Genomic DNA, 20,441 nt, shown 5'->3' with positions numbered 1-20,441 from the left:
AAGAAGGAAAGATATAAAAAGGCAGAAAGAGTAAACCATCCAGGTAAAAGCATAAAATAAAATATTACCTTTAGCTGGGTTTACTTTTATCCCTGACCTATACAGCATTTCCTCATTCTGCCAGTCTCCGTTCCTGATTGCCGTCTTGAGTCCATAGAAAACAATTAATGCAGCTGTAGCATAAAAAATCAAGCTCTTGAGAAACCTCTTTTGGACTTTGACATAAAGGGCTCTGGCACCCACTGTAATGAGGAGGCAAAAGCCCATACTAGGAATATACAATACTCGCTCTGCAATTACAAAGCCGACATAGAAAAACAGGTTCGTGGCAGGAACAAAGGGTATTATTAACAAAGATAAAGACAGAACAACTATGTTCTCCGTAGAAGGAAGCTGTGTTCTCTGCGATGCATTGTTTCTAATGCCATTTTCTACTTTGGATGCAAAGCTGGGTTTAATCTCTGAGTTCCCATACTCCACCTCTGAATGGCAGCTATGTCCATTTGCATTCTGCTTGCCATTTGTTACAGATTTCCCGTTGCATTCTCTTCCTAGGCTTGGGCTCTTCAAACCATAGTAGGCGAGGAGGAGGAGTCCAGTATAGAAGGCCACAGTGTGCAAGTTTCTCCAATCAGAAATTGTTTTGAGCAGAGGCACGGCATCCATTGACCAGTCAAAACTGAGGGTATCTGGGCATAGCAACAGCCAAAGGTTCTTGGTTGGCAAGTAGAAGAAGGTGAGCGTGCGAGCCAGGAGGCTGTCCGAATCAGCAGCTGGGTTGTCAGAGTTGGAAAAGCTTGGTGGTTTGTTTCCCATCCAGTATAAACGGGCACCCAAAAGGGAGGTTCCCCAGAAAGTTAACAAACTAATGCTGAGAAAAAGAGACAAGTTCTTCCTCTGAAACCAAAAGAGAGGGGGAAAAATTAAGATCATCATCAATACCGCACAGGAACAGATCATTTAAAAATGAAAAGTATCTTTAAATGGACAACTAAAAACAGAGTATTAGGTTTCTATCTCCTAGTATGGCTTTGTTTCTATCTCCTTTAAACATGCTTTCGGCTTGTGTAAGCTTAAAAAAATTGACTATGGAATCCAATTCTGTATACAACTTTTCATGAGTTATCTTTTCCTCTTGTTTCTCGCTAAATACCAGTAACCAGAGCTTCAATTTCTTGACCTCTATAAAATGGGTTGAAAATATTTTCCTCCCAAAACTGGTATTAAGTCAAAATGAGACCACAATATAAAGTACTCAGCACTGTATACGGAATATAGTAGACATCTAATAAATGTCTTCTTTCATTTTATAGTTTAGATTCTGGGGAAAACAAAAAGCAGGCATGTCAAAAAACTTGGAGTTGACAGGATTCTGCGCTCAAAGGAAAAAGAGAATTTAGCTATAGGTATACCCCACTTTTCAAATGTTCACTTAATACCACTTTGCTTTTACAAAAGACCTAAATTAGTACCTATTCTCATTTGCAACAACAACAAAAATGCAAAGAGGATTTTCACTTTTACCAAAAAAAAGGTGAAAAGTGAAAACAGGTTCAGCATTTGTTTTTGTAGGGAGCCATCTACAGAGGCAGTTACAAACAGTGAGAGTGGGATCAGCAAGCTTTTTCCCCAGGAACTACACTCAGAGCATCAAGCTGTCACGGCTTTAAACTGTTTCAGTGACCATCTGCACTTTGTCTCCATTTATTTTGTACATCTGCTACCAAGATGTTTCCTAAGGTAATATAGCTTATTTGCTTTATGCTATTTCAGCTTACAAAAGGTTTCACAGGAACAAATACTTTCAGATAATAAGGGAAACTGTGGTATGTCTATGCCAGTCCCTGTTTAACTATCTTGATCTCTTTGCAGAATTTATAAAGCAGGCTTTCATCTGCTATCTTGTGCTCTCAATGACATCAGTGATAATAAACATCTAATAAGACTCCTCATGAATCCTAAAACTTTTCGTGTCAATGATAACTTTTTAAAAGTAAAATGGCTTTAGTATAAAGACAAAACTGAGGGAGGAAGGCCAAAGGGCATCACTGTTAATAAGTAATTTCTGGCAAACTCTTTCAACCCAAATAAAAATTTAGTTAAATTCACTAAATTTAAGTTCCGAAGAGGCAGTGGGAAAGGGAGAAGAGCTGACACCATTTCCCAACTGGAATGCTTCACTGCTCATGTTTTCTCTTACAAAGATCGCACAGAATGCGTGCACACTTTCTGTCACTATATAAAACTGTCTTCCTCAAAGACATTCAGAAAGGTGCCTGGAACCATACAAAGGATATGCCAAATATTTAGCTTAAAAAACAACCTGTAAAAGGTAACAAAAGCAAAAATAAACAAGTGGGACTACATCAAATTTAAAAGCTTCTGCGCAGCAAAGGAAACCATCAAACAAAATAAAAAGGCAAACCACTAAAAATGTGAGATAATATTCGCAAGTCATGTATCTGGTCATGTATATTTTTAATATACAATATATATATAGAACTCACATAACTTAAGAGAAAAAAACAATCTTTTAAAAATGGACAGAAGATCTGAACAGACATTTTTCCAGGGAAGATAGAGAGATGACCAACAGGTATATGAGAAGGTGTTCAATATCACTTATCCTCAGGGAAATGCAAATCAAAATCACAATGAGATAGAAAGTGTTGGTGAGAAAGTGAAGAACAAGGAACACTTCTGCACTTTTGACGGGAATGCAAAGTGGTGCAGCCACTACAGAAAACAGTGCAGAGGCCTCTCAAAAAATTAAAAATAGAACTACCGTATGATTCAGTAATTCCACTTCCGGACATCTGTCCAAAGAAAATGAAATCTCTATCTAGAAAAGATACCTACACACCCATAATCACTATTTACTGCAACATTATTTACAACAGCCAAGACATAGAAACAACCTAAGTGTCCATCAGTGAATGAATGGATAAAGCAAATGTGCTATATATGTACAATGGAGTATTACTCAACCATTAAAATATAAGTTCTGTCAACTGCAACAAGAGACCCTGAAGGTATTATGCTACGTGAAATAAGTCAGACAGAGAAGAACAAACACTGTATGATCTCACTAGTAGGTGGAATATTAAAAAACAAAAACAAAAAAACTGAACTTGTAGATAAAAACAGACTGGGATTGCCAGAAGCAGGGGTTGAGAGGACAGCCAAAATGGATGAATGGGTAAAGACAGTCAAAAGGTAAAAAAAAAAAAAATGTCCAGTTACAAGATAAATAAGTTCTGGAGATGTAATATATAGCATGGGGATGGTAGTTAAAAACATTGTCCTGCATATTTGAAAGTTGCTAAGAAAATACATCTTAAATGTTGTTATCACAAAGAAAAAACAAATCTGTGTGTTTGTGGTGATGGATGTTTGCTAAATTTACTGTGGTATTCATTTTGCAGTATATACATATATCAGATCATCATGTAGTATACATAAAACTAATTCAATGTTAAATGTCAATTACATCCCTCCCCAAAAAATAAAAAATCCTAGTCCACAAAGCAATGTATTTTGAGCATGTACAAGTTCTATGAAAACAGTGTCTTATCATATGATGCAACCATTACTGAACTCTCCTCCTCTGACTGTCTCTCATTCACCCCAGCTCTACTTGCTAGAAGCCACAGAACTCATCCGGGGTCATCTGCTCCACCTCTACTCTGAACCTATGTCAACAAGGATCATGATATTACCAATTTTTATTAAATACTAATGACATCATCTTAACTTTTCTTCATCTTCATAGTCATTTACCCAGCTTCCTACTGGGCACAGTCAAAGATACATTAGGTACCTCAAACTCAAACTCCCCAAAACAGAAATTTTTCATTAATGTCAGATCATTCCCTGGTGGCTCAGTCGGTAAAGAACCTGTCTACAATGCAGGAGACCCAGGTTCAATCCCTGGGTGGAGAAGATCCCATGGAGAAAAAAATGGCAACCCACTCCAGTATTCTTGTTTGGGAAATGCCATGGTAGAGGAGTCTGGTGGACTACAGTCTATGGCGTCGCAAAGAGTCAGACATGACTGAGCGACTAACATACACACACATTAATGCTAAATTCACAGAATTAACTGCCTAAAATTAACTGTTTAACAAGTGTTAAAACATTTGTGGCAGATTCCTGCTCAAAATTAATTTATGTAATGCTATATAGAATTTTTAATGATGGGGGAGGAATGTGTTCATTAGCCACCAATCTTTCCATTTCAGGTCTGTCCTAGCAAAATCCAATGTTTGAAGACACACTTTTATCTAAGGATAACATCTACAAACTATTCCTTTGCTCCTCTAAAATTCCATCCAGTAAAAGTTCTAAAATTTCTTGATTTTAAGGGAGAAAACCCACAAAACCATAAAAGTTGTAATACTTTGTTAGATCAATCACATAATTGAGTATTCTTAGATTACACAAAGGAGAAACATATTATTTGACAAAGACAAATGAGGCAAGGTACCAAGTTATCATAAAGAAGACAGATCTGGGAAAACAATTCAACAATTCAACTGAATTTGTACCAAAAGTCCATTTTGTAACTGAGTATTAACCAAGTGCTCTAAATGTAACTAGGGCCATTCTACTACAGTATCTTCTGGTGGGGGTAAGCAGAGAGAATGAGGGGGAGGAAGAAGGCATTACAAAAACAGCTATAGTCAGGCAAGAAAAGTAAGGGAGTAAGAGAATTACATGGGGAGAGAAATGTAATCAGGTTTCTTTGCTGGTCATGAAACTCCAGAATAAGTTAGTCTTCAGTTCAGTTCAGTCACATCCTACACTTTTCAAGCCCATGGACTGCAGCATGTCATTTCCCTGTCCATCACCAACTCCCAGAGTTTTCTCAAACTCATGTCCACTGAGTCAGCGATGCCTCTAACCATCTCATCCTTCATCGTCCCCTTCTCCTTCTGTCTTTAATATTTCCCAGCATCAGGGTCTTTTCAAATGAGTCAGGCCTTCACATCACATGACCAAAGTAATGGAGCTTCAACTTCAGCATAAATTAGCCTTAATGATTACATGATTCTGATTATAATTATATAATCATAAGTTAGCCTTAATGATTATATAATTTTTATTCCTATAGAAATGTCATAAGGCAAAACTATCTTATTCATTAATTTTTAATAAAAGTATCATTATATTAAATTTTAATAAAATATTATAAAAATAAATCATTAAGAATTAAGATATGATAAAATGATTCTAGTCTTAATTATGATGGAAGAAAATATCAATACAGTCAACTACAAAATAAAGATGTGAGTAATGAAGACAATTCAATGATAAATATTATATAAGAAGGCTGCGTGCATGCTCAGTCTCATCCGACTCTTTGCAACCGCATGGGCTGTAGCCCACCAAGCTTCTCTGTCCATGCGATTATCCCGGCAAGAATACTGGAGAGGGTTGCCATTTTCTTCTCCAGGGGATCTTCCCCAACCAGGGATTGAACTCGCATCTCTTGTGTCTCCTGCATTGGCAGGCAGATTCTTTACCACTGAACTACCTGGGAACCCCTAAGGCTAAGTGCTGAGAAAATGAGAAAAATAAAAAGGCCTGAAAAAGAAAATGTGCGTTAACATAAAGTATTTTACATTTTAAAACATTTTCGTGTACAGTCTCTAATCTAAACAACTGACATAATAACCAGGATCAAGAGACCCAAAGGTTCTGAAGTGAGACATTCCCTATGCTCATTCTCCCATAATGGCAAAATCTACATGGGCTAAATAAATGACACTATGAAAGGAAACTGAGCTAATAGGTTACAGACAATTAAGGCTAAAATTTTAAAAGTAGAAGAATTTCTAAAGCCTTGAGGTAGGTTCATACTTTAAAAAGTGGTAGCCAAAGATTGAAATTGTGTCTCTTTAATGCCTTCTCATAGAATTTTGTTTAAATTATCATCTATAAGAATGGGACTCTGATAAAAACCAAGTCTCTCTTCTAACCTCATATTCACTAATCCTGTGGAGATGGAAAGCTTTAATTTCTTGATTTTGGTCACTAAACTCTGATTTATGGATTAAGTCAAATTAACAATTTTGATTGAGCTACAACTAGGAGCCAGGTGACCATGTGATTAGCCTCAGCACCTCTGCACTGTTTTGTTCTCCAAGTGGGGCAGCAAAATAATTCAACACAGGTATTCCCAAGATAAAGCATGAGAAATCTGATGAGCTACAACCTTACACTTGAAAGTCAAAACTGGTAAAACATGACATACAGAAGATGAGATTCCAAAGTCTGGGACATTTAAACATGATCTGGGCATAACCGATGACTGAGAACATTGTAAAATGATTGCAATATAACAAAAAAAAGTCTAATCGGTTCATTCAACACATTAATAAGGCTTATTTACATGGCAGACACTCCTCTTTTATGTACTGGATATACACCTGTAAGAAGAAATGAGAGCCCACATATTCTTGGAGCTTCACATATTCTACTTTGTCTAGAAAAATACTTTGGAAGGAGAAGGATCACAGTGGCTTCAATGATAGTTTTCAAACCTAAAGGATGATCAGTATCAACTGTGAGCTTTTAAAAATACTGATGCTCTAGTATAAGATCTCCACAGGAGATTATAACACAGGCAAGGTTAAGAATCATCGAATATTTGACCTTATTATTAACACTGAAAATACTGTTGGACTCTAGCTTTCATTTCACAAAGTCTAAGGCATATTTTCCTCACATGCTAAATGAAGGAACCATAAAGAAATGTAAATAATGCTTCCTTTCAGGCTCTGGGACAAATTGAATTCCTAGTGTAATAAATGAGTGCCATGAAGGTCAGACTACAAAGAAATTGAGATCTTTGGAATAAGTAGAGTTTAGGGTTGAAATATCCAAGTCTTGTTGCAACATACAGAAGACAAAGGGTTTGTTCTCAGAAAAAAAAAATGAGTCTTCTAAGTATGAATCACAAAATAGCAAATAATCCAATAGTATATACGTATATACAGGTGTGAAACTACAGACATGAAATTCATAGAAAAGAGAACAAGAAATATTTGAAAAGATGCTCAATCTCAATAATCAGTGAAAACTAAAGTGGAAAGAACATATTTCAAATAAACTTAAGCAAAAAAAAAAAAAAAAAGAACTGGATATTAAAAGTCCCTGAAATTGTGCTGAAATGAGAATTACCACACACTAGGGAAAAAACATAAATTGTGCAAATTGGGTAAGAAATTTGAAAGTGTTTAGAGAAATTAATAATTTGTATCCCCTATCATTTGGTCATCTGAATTTAGTTACATACTCTTTAATAAAACCTCTTAGATCTGAATACAATGTCATCTAATGAAGCATTATTAATAAAAGCAAAAATAAGGAAAGAACTAAAAACTTCATTACATCAATATGAAAATAAATTATGGTTATGATCATATGATCTAATCTATAATGTAATTAAAGGGAAAGCATATAAATAATCTCTATATATAGTATACAGCTACGTACATTTATATAAATATATATCAAATGAAAAATACTATATAGCAATTAAGGCAGACAAATCATTTTATAGTAACATAGCTAGTGAAAAATCACTGTGTAAAATATGCATATTATAAAATCATATTAGCCATTCAGGAAATAATACTCTGTTTTTTAACAAATGCACACATATGTTTGTAAAGGTTTTTTGTTGGTTTGTTTATTTTTTCCAAGTCTAGAAACAAATAAACCAAACATAAAATGATGAAATATCTGGGACAGGATATGGCAGGGAGATGGACTGATAGGTAAGAAACAAAGGTAGCTTCAAATTTCTGAGTAGTTGCTATTTATTCATAGCCCCTCAAAATTTATTACAAAAAACAAAAGGTTTGAAGATCTGTTATGCCTAAACTTATATTTCTTGAGCTTAAAAGATAATTTTTCTGCTTTGAAATATACAAATAATGTTAACAAATCTAAATGATGGTTATAGGCATTTAAGTATCTGATGTGTTAGTACATAATTTTCTATATTTAATAATTAAGGTAGCTATTTTAATTTTCTTAATTAAAAGATCTTTTCCATGTTCCTATTCAATCTATCTATAATTATTTTGCAATCTTTACCCTAATTTTCCTAGAAAATCTCTTAATTTCACAATATACACTGGCTGGCATACAAAATTATGATAATGTTACCCTACTCTTTTATATCTGGGGTAAAATAACTGACACATCTTTGAATTCCCAGAAGTTAATATACACTCTGACATTTGTAGGTATTCAAATAAATTATTCTTAAACTAACTCTGACCCTCAAACCAAGTCTGTTTAAACCTATCATCTCACACATTTTGAATCTTGTTATGCTAAATCCTCATTCCTAATCCCTTATGAAGGGCAATAAATTAAACAATATTGGACAACTCCAAGGCTATTTAAAAATAGCTTGGTTATCATCATATACAGAAAGCTGGCCTTGTCACCTATATAGCATAACATTTTTTGCCTGTCTCAATCTCTCTCCATGAAGAGTACACAAAAAAGCAATGACATATGTTCTGGAGAAACACTGTTCTGACTATAATTTCATTCCAAAAGTAGAATTTAAAATGGGAAAATGGCTAGATCCCTAAAAAAACTCTCATCAAACATATTTTATGTCAATTATTGGATGGATGGGATTCCTTCATGGTTTAATTCACTATCACTACAAAATGATATAAATCTGCTTCATGAAAGCCTAATTTCTCTACAAATTCAAATATGTTCTTTTTTTAAAATTCTCCTTTAACATAAAAAGAGAAACCAGATCTAATCTCCATTTCATCTTAAAGAATTATGTATTTCTAATCACAAAATTTTAGAGATTTTTCTGGAACTGTCAAATAGAAAATCAGGTAAGAATATAAAATTCATAGCTGACAATTTTATCTCTCGTCTTTGGATACTAATGGAATAAAAAGATGTAGCTAGAGCTTAACCAAATAGTGAGAAATTTATCATAAAATATCAAAGTCTTTCCCACACGTCACCTGAAATATGAAGGCAAAGCTGATGAGAAGACCCTGCCACATGAATTAGTGGTGATGTCTTTATAAAAGCCATACAGTGATTTTTCCCTCCCATGGGAGTCTTTGACTAATGAAATAATATAAGAGAAAAGCAAAAATCAATTACAACAGCTCCCCTCTATATTGTTCAAGGAAAACTACCATTCATGATGGCAGCTCCAATACTGCCTTCTGCTCTCACATTTTGTGAGACAAAAAGGAAACTGAAAAGAATTGTTTCAGACTCAAGAAAAATGTAAACATTCCGCCTTAGAGTATTAAAACCATCATGAGACTCACTTTTTGGCAAACTAATGAAAATAAATTACTTAAGCATAAGGCTCATTTAATTCCAAATTAAGCCCTTGGCAATGATAGTAGTGCAGTAATAATAAAGTAGATAAAAATCAGTATCTGAAAGTTATAAGAATAACTGAGAGAAAAGACTATACAGACATAACAAAAGTTGAGCATCTTCTATTTTGAATTCACCATTCATCACTGAAGTCATAAGCTTTTGTTATATCAACAATACAGGATTTCACCTCGATGTTCTCCTTTCTGAAATAGTTCTCACTGGAGACTCACCCCAAAACATTAATATAAAAACAGATTTTTCTGAATACATGACAAGAAGGAATGCATGGCTAAAAGTATAACTGGATATTTTTTCCTAGAATATATTCTGAGATTAATCAGTTTTGCCATAATCAAGTTTTCAGGGTAGTTCTGTTTCCCTTCAAAGAAAAAATTGTTTTCCTTATTAATAATTACCCTACATACAACATTAGAAACTTTTTTCTATACCAACTAACAGACAAGATAAAATAATTTTAATATTTGATATTTCAAAATTATAAAGAGGTTCAATGGGTGGGTTCCTCCAGTCTTTGTAAGGAAAGAATTTAAAAACTGAGAGCATTAAAAAAAATGTTAGTACATTAAAAAAAAAACATATGTTAGAAAGTTACTTAACACTTTATATTATAAGGAATTTTTTCATTTATTCACACTGATTCTAGAATATACTATAATACTTTTGGTTAAGTTTGGCCATGTATTAGAAAGTATTCCTTATATCCAGGCAAATATTGAACAGCTTCATAAAATCAGATAAAGATTAAAATTTACTGATGAAACCATACAGACTTTTTAGACAAGATTATAACTTGTCCAACAAGATTTTCATCAAGGGAAGAGTATGGCCATATAAAAATCCAAAGAGTTTCAAAGCATATTCATGTATGTGATACACTGAATAATACATGATATTTATCCAAAGTTTAAAATCAAATATATTTGGATTTGGTAATAAAAAGCAACCAGAAACAACAGGATTTTTTAAATTTCAATCACAACAATTAGCCTATTTGAAATTTTCTCTTCATGTGATATGTCTTCATGTGATACTAGCTAACATTGAAGAAAATGGACATTAAAAATTATTTTTAAATGTTATGTAAAGAGAAAAAAATCTAAGATGACCATCTATTGTTCTTTCATTTAAGTAAGTATTGTTCTTTTCATTTAAGTATTGTTTCAATTAAGTATTGTTCTTTCATTTAAGTTCTTTCATTAAGTTGAAAACTCCTTAATTTTACTTAAAATTTTGCTTTAGTTATTCCTTAAAAGGTGTTACCTAGTGTTCACATCTTGATTTCAAATACCATTTTCCAATAAAAAGAACCAAGGTTCTTTGGAGAAATGTACTGATTTTAGGCCTGGGCCAGGAAATATAGAAGGTGAGCCTGGAGAATCTTCTAGTGCTATAAAGTAAGAAAGTGCTCAACAAACATACACACACACCGCCCCCCCCACCCCCCTCCCAGGATACAGCAAAGGGTCACAGGGACAAAGGAGCATACTTAAAGAGCTCCCCTGGCCAAAGCCAGACAATCTGAGCAATAAAAGAAGTAAAGTAGTATTAGGTTATAATCTAAAGTATAAAATATCCATGAGTCTATACTGACAAATGATATAATAAAATGATATGAGAAAATTGTTACAAGAGGGAATATAACTTTACAAGAGAAACTTGAAAAACACTATCTCAGCCAAATGATCAAGGGCAACCTGAACAGTGATAAATCACACTGATAGAATGTACCCTTCATTTCTGATATTCTGTGATGAAAATGTCACTTTATCGGTGTGCTTCCTTTCAAAACCAAAAAATCCAGTCTAATCATGTGAACAACATCAAGCCAATTCCAATGGAGAACATTTTACCAACTATCTGACTAGGAATCCTCAAAATTGTCAAGTTTATCAAAAATAAAGTTTTGCAAAACTGTCAAAACCAAAAGGAGCTGACGAAGACATGACAAATAAATGTAATGAGCTCTCCCAGATGGCATCCTGAAACAGAAAAAAAAGGGCATAAAGAAAAAATGAAGGCAATTTGAATAAACTATGAACTTTATAGCATGTATCAGCATTGGTTAATTAATTGTAACACATATACTATACTGGTGTAAGCTGTCAATAACTGGCAAAACTATATTTGACTATATGAGAACTCTGTTCTACTCAATTTTTCCATAAACCTAAAACTGTCCTAAAAAATAAAGTCTATTCTAAAGAATGGTTGTTACTAGAGTAAGAGTTACTAGAAACCAAGTGAAATTAAATAGATGGTCTCTGATGGGACAATATCTAGGAGCCAAGAAATATTAACTGAAAAATTAACATCAACATAAATGTCTGTTAACATTTTACATGTCTTCAAAATTCAAAGGACAGCATAAAAGAATGAAGTAAATGATCACTGAATTCGGGTTAAATGATCACAGCTGATTATATGGACTGTATGAGAGATGATATACTGATTTCAAATCCTGTTTTGAGTTTCGTCTGGCATTCCACAGCTTTTGTTTTACTAGAAACCTCCAAAAGAGAAACAAATATCCTGGGAAGGACGCTTCTAAACCCATGGCTAGGGTGTTTTGGTTGGCATGGTGACCCATTCTTCCTCATTAAGCTAACATGGGGAAATTAAGCAGTTAGCAATTCCTTGCGCACCCGTGGCGAGCTGCTTCCATAGCTAACTATTAGAAACTGAAGTACCCGAAGAGTTCAATTACTGAAACTGCACGGGTGTGCCACAGCCCCTAAACCATTACACTAAAAGCTACCCCCTTAATGCCAGCCTTCAGAGTAATCTTGTTTAGCTTAAAATAAGAGGTTTAACGCTTCCCACCAGGCAGTGCGCTATGGTCAAATCAGGCTAGCCATGAAACAATCCAGCCTTTATGAAGAAAATATGTGAAGAAAATAGCCTCGTGACCTAAGAAACAAAAAATGCTTTAAACCAAAGAAGACACCTCTCTGACTGTTGAAACACTTTCGGTTCTTACTAAACTACTTTCCCTATATTTTACGATGACACACAATAAGGGGAGAAATCAAAATAAAAGTGCTCAAAATTAACAGAATTGGGAAAAGGAACTCTTTTCCTATCGATCTCTCAAGTGGGCAACTGCACTGCAAATGCATTTCCTGTGCCAATGGATTAAAGGGCAACATTCTTTTAACTCTGTGGCTTCAGTGCCACAGACCAGCCATTATGAGATGCGTTCCAGTCTCATTAATGAGGTAAGCATGTGAGCCAGCATTTTGGAAACATAAAGAGACAAATTATAATGAGACTTCACTCAGTGGGGAGGCCAAGATACAGCAGTCTTCTCTCAAAGAGAATAGACAGCTATTTAATGTGTATGGGAGTTTTCCTACGAAGATACAAAAGATGCTAATAAGAAAATAAAGATTTTATATGTATATAAACAAAAAACACACATACCTTTATAGGTAGGTTTTCATTAATAAGCATAATTTTAATGCTTAATGTCTTGGCATGGAAATGTGTTCCCATTCTATAATTATACTTATCTTCTGCTAGATACGAAGAGTAAATTCAATGTCTAAATGAACAAATGATCATTTACTTATTCTTCATCTATACAATCCACAGGTGGATTTTGTCTATATTCTCAAAATGCTCACTGATATAAAATAATATTCTTTTTTTGATTGGGAAACTGAGGTAGAGTAATTAGAGTCTTTGAAAGAAAATTTTCACCTGGGAAAACATCCATTAATTTTTCAAATTCTCTCAATATCTGGTGATTACAACCATTCAGAAATTCCCAGACAACCTCTGGCACAAACTTAGACATAGTAATTATTAGTCATTTGGAACAGAATTAAACAGAACTGGAATCCTCAATAAGAACACTTGAGTAGAACATTCTGGGCTTACTAAGCAAGAACAGGGATCATCATCTCTCCCACCCTTTACCTCAGGCTAAAGACAAACAGAATAAGCAAACACCCATGCCAGATTTTCAAGTGATCAGAGTAGGAAGCGAAGTTATGGTTACTAGACTCTATTACAGAACAAAGAACTCTTCTTTCAAATATTTTTTGGGTGGACAATTTGGTTTCTTCCATTGACTACAGAAAGAGATGTGAGGAGCAGCAAAGTAGTGATGTCAGCTGTAACTAAGGCTAGTTGTTCGAAAATACCTTAAACCAAAAACTGAGTCTAAGAATAGGTGATGTGGGCAAAAACAAAAACTATACCCTGAGTTCTCAAAATCACTGCAGATGGTGATTGCAGCCATGAAGTTAAAAGACACTTACTCCTTGGAAGGAGAGTTCTGACCAACCTATTCAGCATATTAAAAAGTAGAGACATTACTTTGCCAACAAAGGTCCGTCTAGTCAATGCTGTGGTTTTTCCAGTGGTCATGTATGGATGTGAGAGTTGGATTGTGAAGAAAGCTGAGCACAGAAGAATTGATGATTTTGAACTGTGGTGTTGGAGAAGACTCTTGATAGTCCCTTGACAGCAAGGAGATCCAACCAGTCCATCCTGAAGGAGATCAGTCCTGGGTGTTCATTTGAAGGACTGATATTGAAGTTGAAACTCCAATATTTTGGCCGCCTGATGCAAAGAGCTGACTCATTTGAAAAGACCCTGATGCTGGGAAAGATTGAGGGCAGGAGGAGAAGGGGACGACAGTGGATGAAATGGCTGGATGGCATCACCAACTCAATGGACATGGGTTTGGGTGGACTCCAGGAGTTGGTGATGGACAAGGAGGCCTGGCGTGCTGTGGCTCATGGGTTCACAAAGAGTTGGACACGACTGAGTGACTGAACTGAACTGAGGAGGTTCTCTCACATCTATGCATCTTATTACTCTAAAAAAGAATTTCTTATGAAAATAGTAAAAATAGATGGCAATACTTACAAATAAAGAGGATGGCTTTTCTAAGAGCACCAATATTTGTACCATCAAATAAGCATTTTTAAATGCATGCCTTTATTAGCTGAAATTAATCATCAAAAGGGCTACCCTCAAATAATACTTTATGAATAATAAACTAGTTGCATGTTTCATATTATGCAGACACAGAAATGATTGATATAGATGCCAAGTGGCCATGAGCCAGATGTTTGGGAACAGATGAAAATACAAGCAAGTTTTTCAGTTCAAGTTCTGTTCTGATGGACTCTCCAAGTATGTCTTCTTGCCAGAAGCAACTTGGCAAAATGCAATTTTGGGAGCCTTTTGGTAGTAGCTACCAATCTAAACAGATGAAATCTTTGTGTAAATGCTATCCATCTAATTTCTTTTTTCCCCTCTTTTAATGTGAGATTTGAAATTAAATTTTAAACATACACTGATTTTAAATATTATATCTGTGAACTGAGGTGCTTCAGAAAGTTCATTGCCAACTTCACGAGATTTTGAGACAGAAAGGAATTTGACAACTGTGAAACCTATGTAACCACTGCAGTATTTGTCTTCCACCTGAATAAGACTTTAATACAACCCAAAAATTTGATCTGACTTTAAGATAGTTTGAAAAAAAAATTCTGCATTTATTAAATACCTATTTTGAGGACCATTAAAACTCTCCCCATTAATCTTCCCTTTTTAGCTTGTCCAGATTTTGTAGCTATCATTAAAGAATGATATTGCTAACTATTTCAAACTGGGTTAAAATCTAGTATTTTTTAAGATGTAGATCTTTGATTTTAGTAATATCAATTTTAATAACTCCTAGATTTAAGTAAGAATTACTGCAAAAATCTCTCATGAGACTTTAAAACATATTTTAGATAATTCTTTCAGCCCAACACAACTCCAATTAGCACTAATCAATGCCATACCCTAATTATTTAAAATTAAATAAACTGAAGTTACATGTGCAAACATTTTGCAATTCACCCTGCATCCATTTCTCTTTTCAAGTTAACTCATAAGATAAGACAACTTGTTTTAATAGATTATTATCACTGGATTACATCCAAAAAGCATTTGTCTTATGGGAATTCTGTCTGCTTTAATAGTTGTGGTTTAGTGGATGCTCCCGGGCTAAACTGTCAATCATTTTGATTGGCTCCTGGCCCCGAGAACCCTACTGGGACTCAAGCAAGAAGTTTTTTCCAGGTGTGTGACTGGCACTCAGTAAGTCTAGAGGAAGCAAAAGGGAAGGGGAAGGAAGTGATCGGTTAAAATATCTGACTGGAATGCTCTGGCTTGTTATTTCATATTTAACATGCCCTTGTTTAAATGCACTGGTCCCTGTTCCCTCATGATGTGATGTGTTAGGCACCTTCAAAACAGCAATAGACACCAGCAATGCTTAGAAGTGTAGAAAACTCATGCAACCATTGCCATGGGCAAGTCAAACATTAACAAAACCCAAAGATGAAAAATCATAACACTGTGCTATAAATTTTGATAGCTAGACAATAATAAAAATTACAGGATACACTTGAGTCTTTATTTAGCCTCTGTGGCTCAAATATTCCCTTTTAAGGAGTACCAGGAAATTCCATTCTCGAATAGGTTCTATTCGAAGAACTCCTAAATACACCAGCACTTTTACAGTGAGGATCAAATTTCTCAAAAAGTCATTTCTGTTCTACTATGGGTCATATCTCAAATCTACCCACGTATCTTGTTCCTTCAATAATATAAATAAATTCAGGTCATCCAAATGATATGCTAACATGACTACAAATTAAGCTCCATTCTATTTTTCTGTGAGAGAGCAGATATTACGAGGAAAGAGAATTGTGTGTAATTGCCTAATGAATTCAAACACCTGTTAAGTCATTTTATCCCTCCCAGATGAGGTCCCAGCATCTAGTAAAGACAGCAGTGCCTAGAAAACAATGTTCTTGTCTGTCATAATATTTCATTGGAAAAAAAAAAAATATTTCATTGGAGTGCGGGAGTAATCATTTATTAGGAGGAGTAACACTAATTATGAAGGTTTAGTAAACATTATACAGAATGTTTTTACATATATTATCTCAAGGAATTCTTTCTAAAACCTTGTTTGTAAACTTTGTGAATTTGTATTTCATAAAAGGGTTGGTCAAACTCAGATGAAATAGGTTGCCCAGAATCCCAGAGTTAATGGGTAGAAGGACTAAGACTCGAAGTTATATCCTTTAAAAGTCCAAGGTGCCATGTCCTATCCGTGGCCCCCACCAAACCACACAGTTCCCATTTTGCGACCACTGCCTCCAGTCCTTCACCCTCAGGTTCTTTAACCTGCTCTCACCCTCTCCAACCTCTAAGTGATATCCAACATGAAAGACCATTCACTTCCACAGGAGAAGCTCAAAAAGCCACAGATGGGCAAATATTAGAAGAGGCCTAGACATCAGAGATATCTATTTGTAAAATCCCAGAACTCCGGAGATTTCTCTCCTCAATGTTTACTTCTGCAAGTGAGGAAATGGATGCCCATTGAGTTTATATGTGCTCACCAAGAACACAGAGCTATCTGGTCAAGTTCGGGATGAGAAATTTCACCTGTCTTTGTGTGTGTGGCATGGAATGTGATCCCTCTGTTTCTATTCTTAATCATACTCTGCAACAAAAATCTACAATAATTCAGGAATAGACTCCAATGTTTCTGACCTAGTATTCAAAGCTATCCAAAATCTGGCCCACCTTTACTACATAAACTTCAAAATTATCAAGTTATCAGCCTCATTACTCTATATATGAAGCAACTTTGCATCCATCTACCGAATGCTGCCACTATGATAAATGTTCTTTTTCACCTCCGGCTTAAATTCCACAAGAGATTCCCCAACTTCTCCAGGCTACATTAATCCCCGCCTTCTCAAAGCTCTCCAGTTTTATAAATTTCTACCATATATGAAAGATATATTGTAAAGGTCAAGTCTGAAGGTGCTAAGGCCCACAGTGACACTAAACACATATAATCTTAATGATTATCAGAAGTCTCACTGCTCCCACAGAAATACAAGCTTCTAGAGGCTAGGGGTGTGTCTGTTTACTTCGCTAAAGTAATCATATCCATAGTAACTGGACCAGCACCTGACACTAAATGAAAAGACTAAACAAAAGAACAAGGAACCAAGACAGCAGTCTAGAAGGGAGTTGGAGGGCAGATATGAGGGTGGTTTTAGATACAGCAGAATCTTGACACAATGATCAAACTTTCCAATCAGATCTCTCTAGTCTACATACCTATAAAAGACAATATAGAGAGGGAGTCCTTTACCCCAATGGCACCCCACTCCACTACTCTTGCCTGGAAAATCCCATGAACAGAGGAGCCTGGTAGGCTGTAGTCCATGGGGTGGCTAAGAGTGGGACACGACTGAGCAACTTCACTTTCACCTTTCACGTTCCTGCATTGGAGAAGGAAACGACAACCCACTCCAGTGTTCTTTCCTGGAGAATTCCAAGGCCGGGGGAGTCTGGTGGGCTGCCATCTATGGGGTCGCACAAAGTCAGACACAAGTGAAGCGACTTAGCAGCAGCAGCAGCAGAGACACAAAGAGGTAAAATCAGAATTCCCAGATCAGGACATCATTTAAAACAGCAGGCTTTATTTATTCATTCCTTCATGCAACCAGTTGCCTCATTAAGATAAGGAAGAAAATATTACAAATCATTGCCAAAAAAATCTGAAATAACCTTAAAAAGGGCCAAATGTAAAATTGCACTTTAAAAAAAATCCTTAAACAATACTTACTAAAATGTAACATTTATACAACATTCAGGACTAAAGATTGTGGCTTGATGAGTTTGAAAGAAAGGGAAAGAGATGCCAAATTCACATGGATCCTTACAGATTCAGTTAACCTGGAAAACTCAATCAATACTTCTAATGATGTTTGATTGCCAAGTGCTCTTCATTCAAACAAGACTTTCCCAGTGGCACTCGTTGTAAAGAACACGCCTGCCAATGCAAGAGATGTAAGAGATGCAGGTTCAATCCCTGGGTCAGGAAGATCCCCTGGAGGAGGAAACAGCACTCCAGCAGTCTGGAGAACTGTCTGGAGAATCCCATGGGCAGAAGAGCCTGGTGGGCTACAACCCACGGGGCTGCAAAGAACTGGATACGACTGAAGCGACTCAGCACAGCACGCCTCATTCAAACAGAAGGAAATGGCCAATTTTCAAAAAGACAGGATGAAAGTTATAACACAGTAATATGGTCAAACTTTCCACTACCTCCCAACTGGCATTTACTTCTCAGTTGTTTTTTCTCTTTTTTTTTTTTCAGTGACAGCTCCCCTTCATGATAAAAATGCTTGGCCTTTGTATAAAGAGGAATAGATAAATATCCTCAGCATCTCTTTCTTAATAATTTGCAAAAAAAAAAACAAAAAAATCAAGGAAGATGAAAAAGTCAAGTACCCTTCTATTACAAGCTAAATTTGTACTGAAGACATATTTTTACAGCTGTGATGAACTTCTAGAGCTGGTTATTCTTGGAAACTGCTTTCTGCTTACTTGGGCTTCCTTTGTGGGGAATTGTTACCAAAGTTTACTTTGCATGATTATTTTGAATGAATTTGGTATCCAGAGAATAGTAGAAGTGCTAAATTTGGACTTGAATTTACTTCCAAATTTTAGGGTAAAGGAGAGTCGACTAATACAGAGCAGGATTGGAGATACCTGCATGGTGAGCTCACTAGTACTCAGATAAAATACAGAGCAGAAAATGAGAGGAAAGGACTTGTGTTCTCAGGGTCACCTTAGGCAAATTCACCACTCTAGATTTCCACCACTGTAACAGAAGAAGATTTATATCCTCTTGACACAAGTATTAAAGATTCAGATAAAAATGAATGTGAAGGTCCTTTGTAAAATGCATATAGGGAACTGAGTGAATGATACTACTATAAAGATATTATCCCAAACTTAGCCTCTATAGAGAGCACGTATGACTTAAAGCACATGGGTGTGTATATCAGCGAAGGTACCAAATGAAGTCAGCAAGCTATAAAGTCAGCAGACTGGCCAAATCTAGTGCCCACATGTTTTTCAGATAAAGTTTTACTAGAACACAGAACATCCAGGTGTTTTCAGTAATCCTACAGAGTTAAACCGTTGTCATGGAATCAACATGACAGAAAACGTTTACTATCTGACCCTTTATACTGTTTGTAAAGGGTGAATATGAGCCTTTACAGAGGCTCTGAGACAGAGGATTCAATATGGAGAGTTCTCAGTCCAAACCACTGTTTGACACTTGACAATATTACTTCGTTTAGGCTTTTTTTTACCTTTTCAATTCCCCTACAGAGAATGGCAAACTCAATTTGGTATTTCAAGAAAACATACTATTTTTCTTGCATGGAAAAAGGATCAAAGTCAATTTCTAATTACATGCCTAAAATGACAGCACAGCTCATGTAAAATGACATATTGAAACAATTATGTAGGCTAGAATAGGGAATTAAGAAATAGAAAATATAATGGACTTCTGGGAGAATCCATTGAAGAATCAAGTATTTAGGTTTAGAAGATAATGAAAGAGATAACTTCAAACCATCATGATCAAAGGGAGATATGAAGATAATTTAAGGCAGATTTCTCTGAAAGTTGAAACAAAACACAGAGCCCACTTCAGTTTGCAATAAATACTCAGTCCTCAAAAAATATTATTATAAGTACTTGAGGATCTAATCTTCTGTTCTGGGAATGAATGAAGTACTTCATATTGGCATAATAATTCCATCTTTCCAATCAGATTATTTCAAAGACAAAGTTTATGATCTTACTTTTTAAAAGATTCACAATGAAATTAATTTTTAATTATGATAAAAAATAACATGATATAATTTGGTTCTTGAAGCATCTCCAGAAACTTCCATATTAGGAAAGTAAACCCTGGAGAGGTTACATTACTTGTCCACAATTACACAAGCAGGTAGTGGCAGAAACTGTGAGCACCCAGGCCTCCTGATTAGAACTGCAGGATTTATGTCATTATGCCACATGGCCATACTTTGCACAGCGTGTTCCCTTTATCTCTGAAATCACAACTTCTCTCAAATGTCTAACATTTTTCAGAGGCTCGAATGTAATTAACCTAGAAAAAGGCCACCAGCTGC

General features: G+C 35.4%; 1 protein-coding gene across 2 annotated transcripts in view; it reads right to left on the bottom strand.

Annotated features, from left to right (window-relative positions):
- TMTC2 (transmembrane O-mannosyltransferase targeting cadherins 2) overlaps window positions 1–20,441 on the bottom strand; it is a 385,731-nt gene that overhangs the window by 193,354 nt on the left and 171,936 nt on the right. Inside the window, exons 1-2 of one of the 2 annotated variants that reach the window (XM_043880564.1) lie at window positions 12,666–12,676; window positions 69–897 (exon numbers count right to left, since the gene is read on the bottom strand). In XM_043880564.1, coding sequence (XP_043736499.1) covers window positions 69–816 — 748 coding nt within the window. In that variant the 5' untranslated portion in view covers window positions 817–897; window positions 12,666–12,676. Of the gene's footprint in view, window positions 1–68; window positions 898–12,665; window positions 12,677–20,441 lie in introns of those variants that run through there. The other variant, XM_043880553.1, reaches the window with a different exon arrangement.

This window comes from Cervus elaphus, chromosome 3 (genome assembly GCF_910594005.1).
Source record: "Cervus elaphus chromosome 3, mCerEla1.1, whole genome shotgun sequence".
Lineage (NCBI taxonomy): Eukaryota > Metazoa > Chordata > Mammalia > Artiodactyla > Cervidae > Cervus > Cervus elaphus.
The sequence above is the reverse complement of the archived record's forward strand: the minus strand, read 5'-3'. Positions and strand labels throughout refer to the sequence as shown.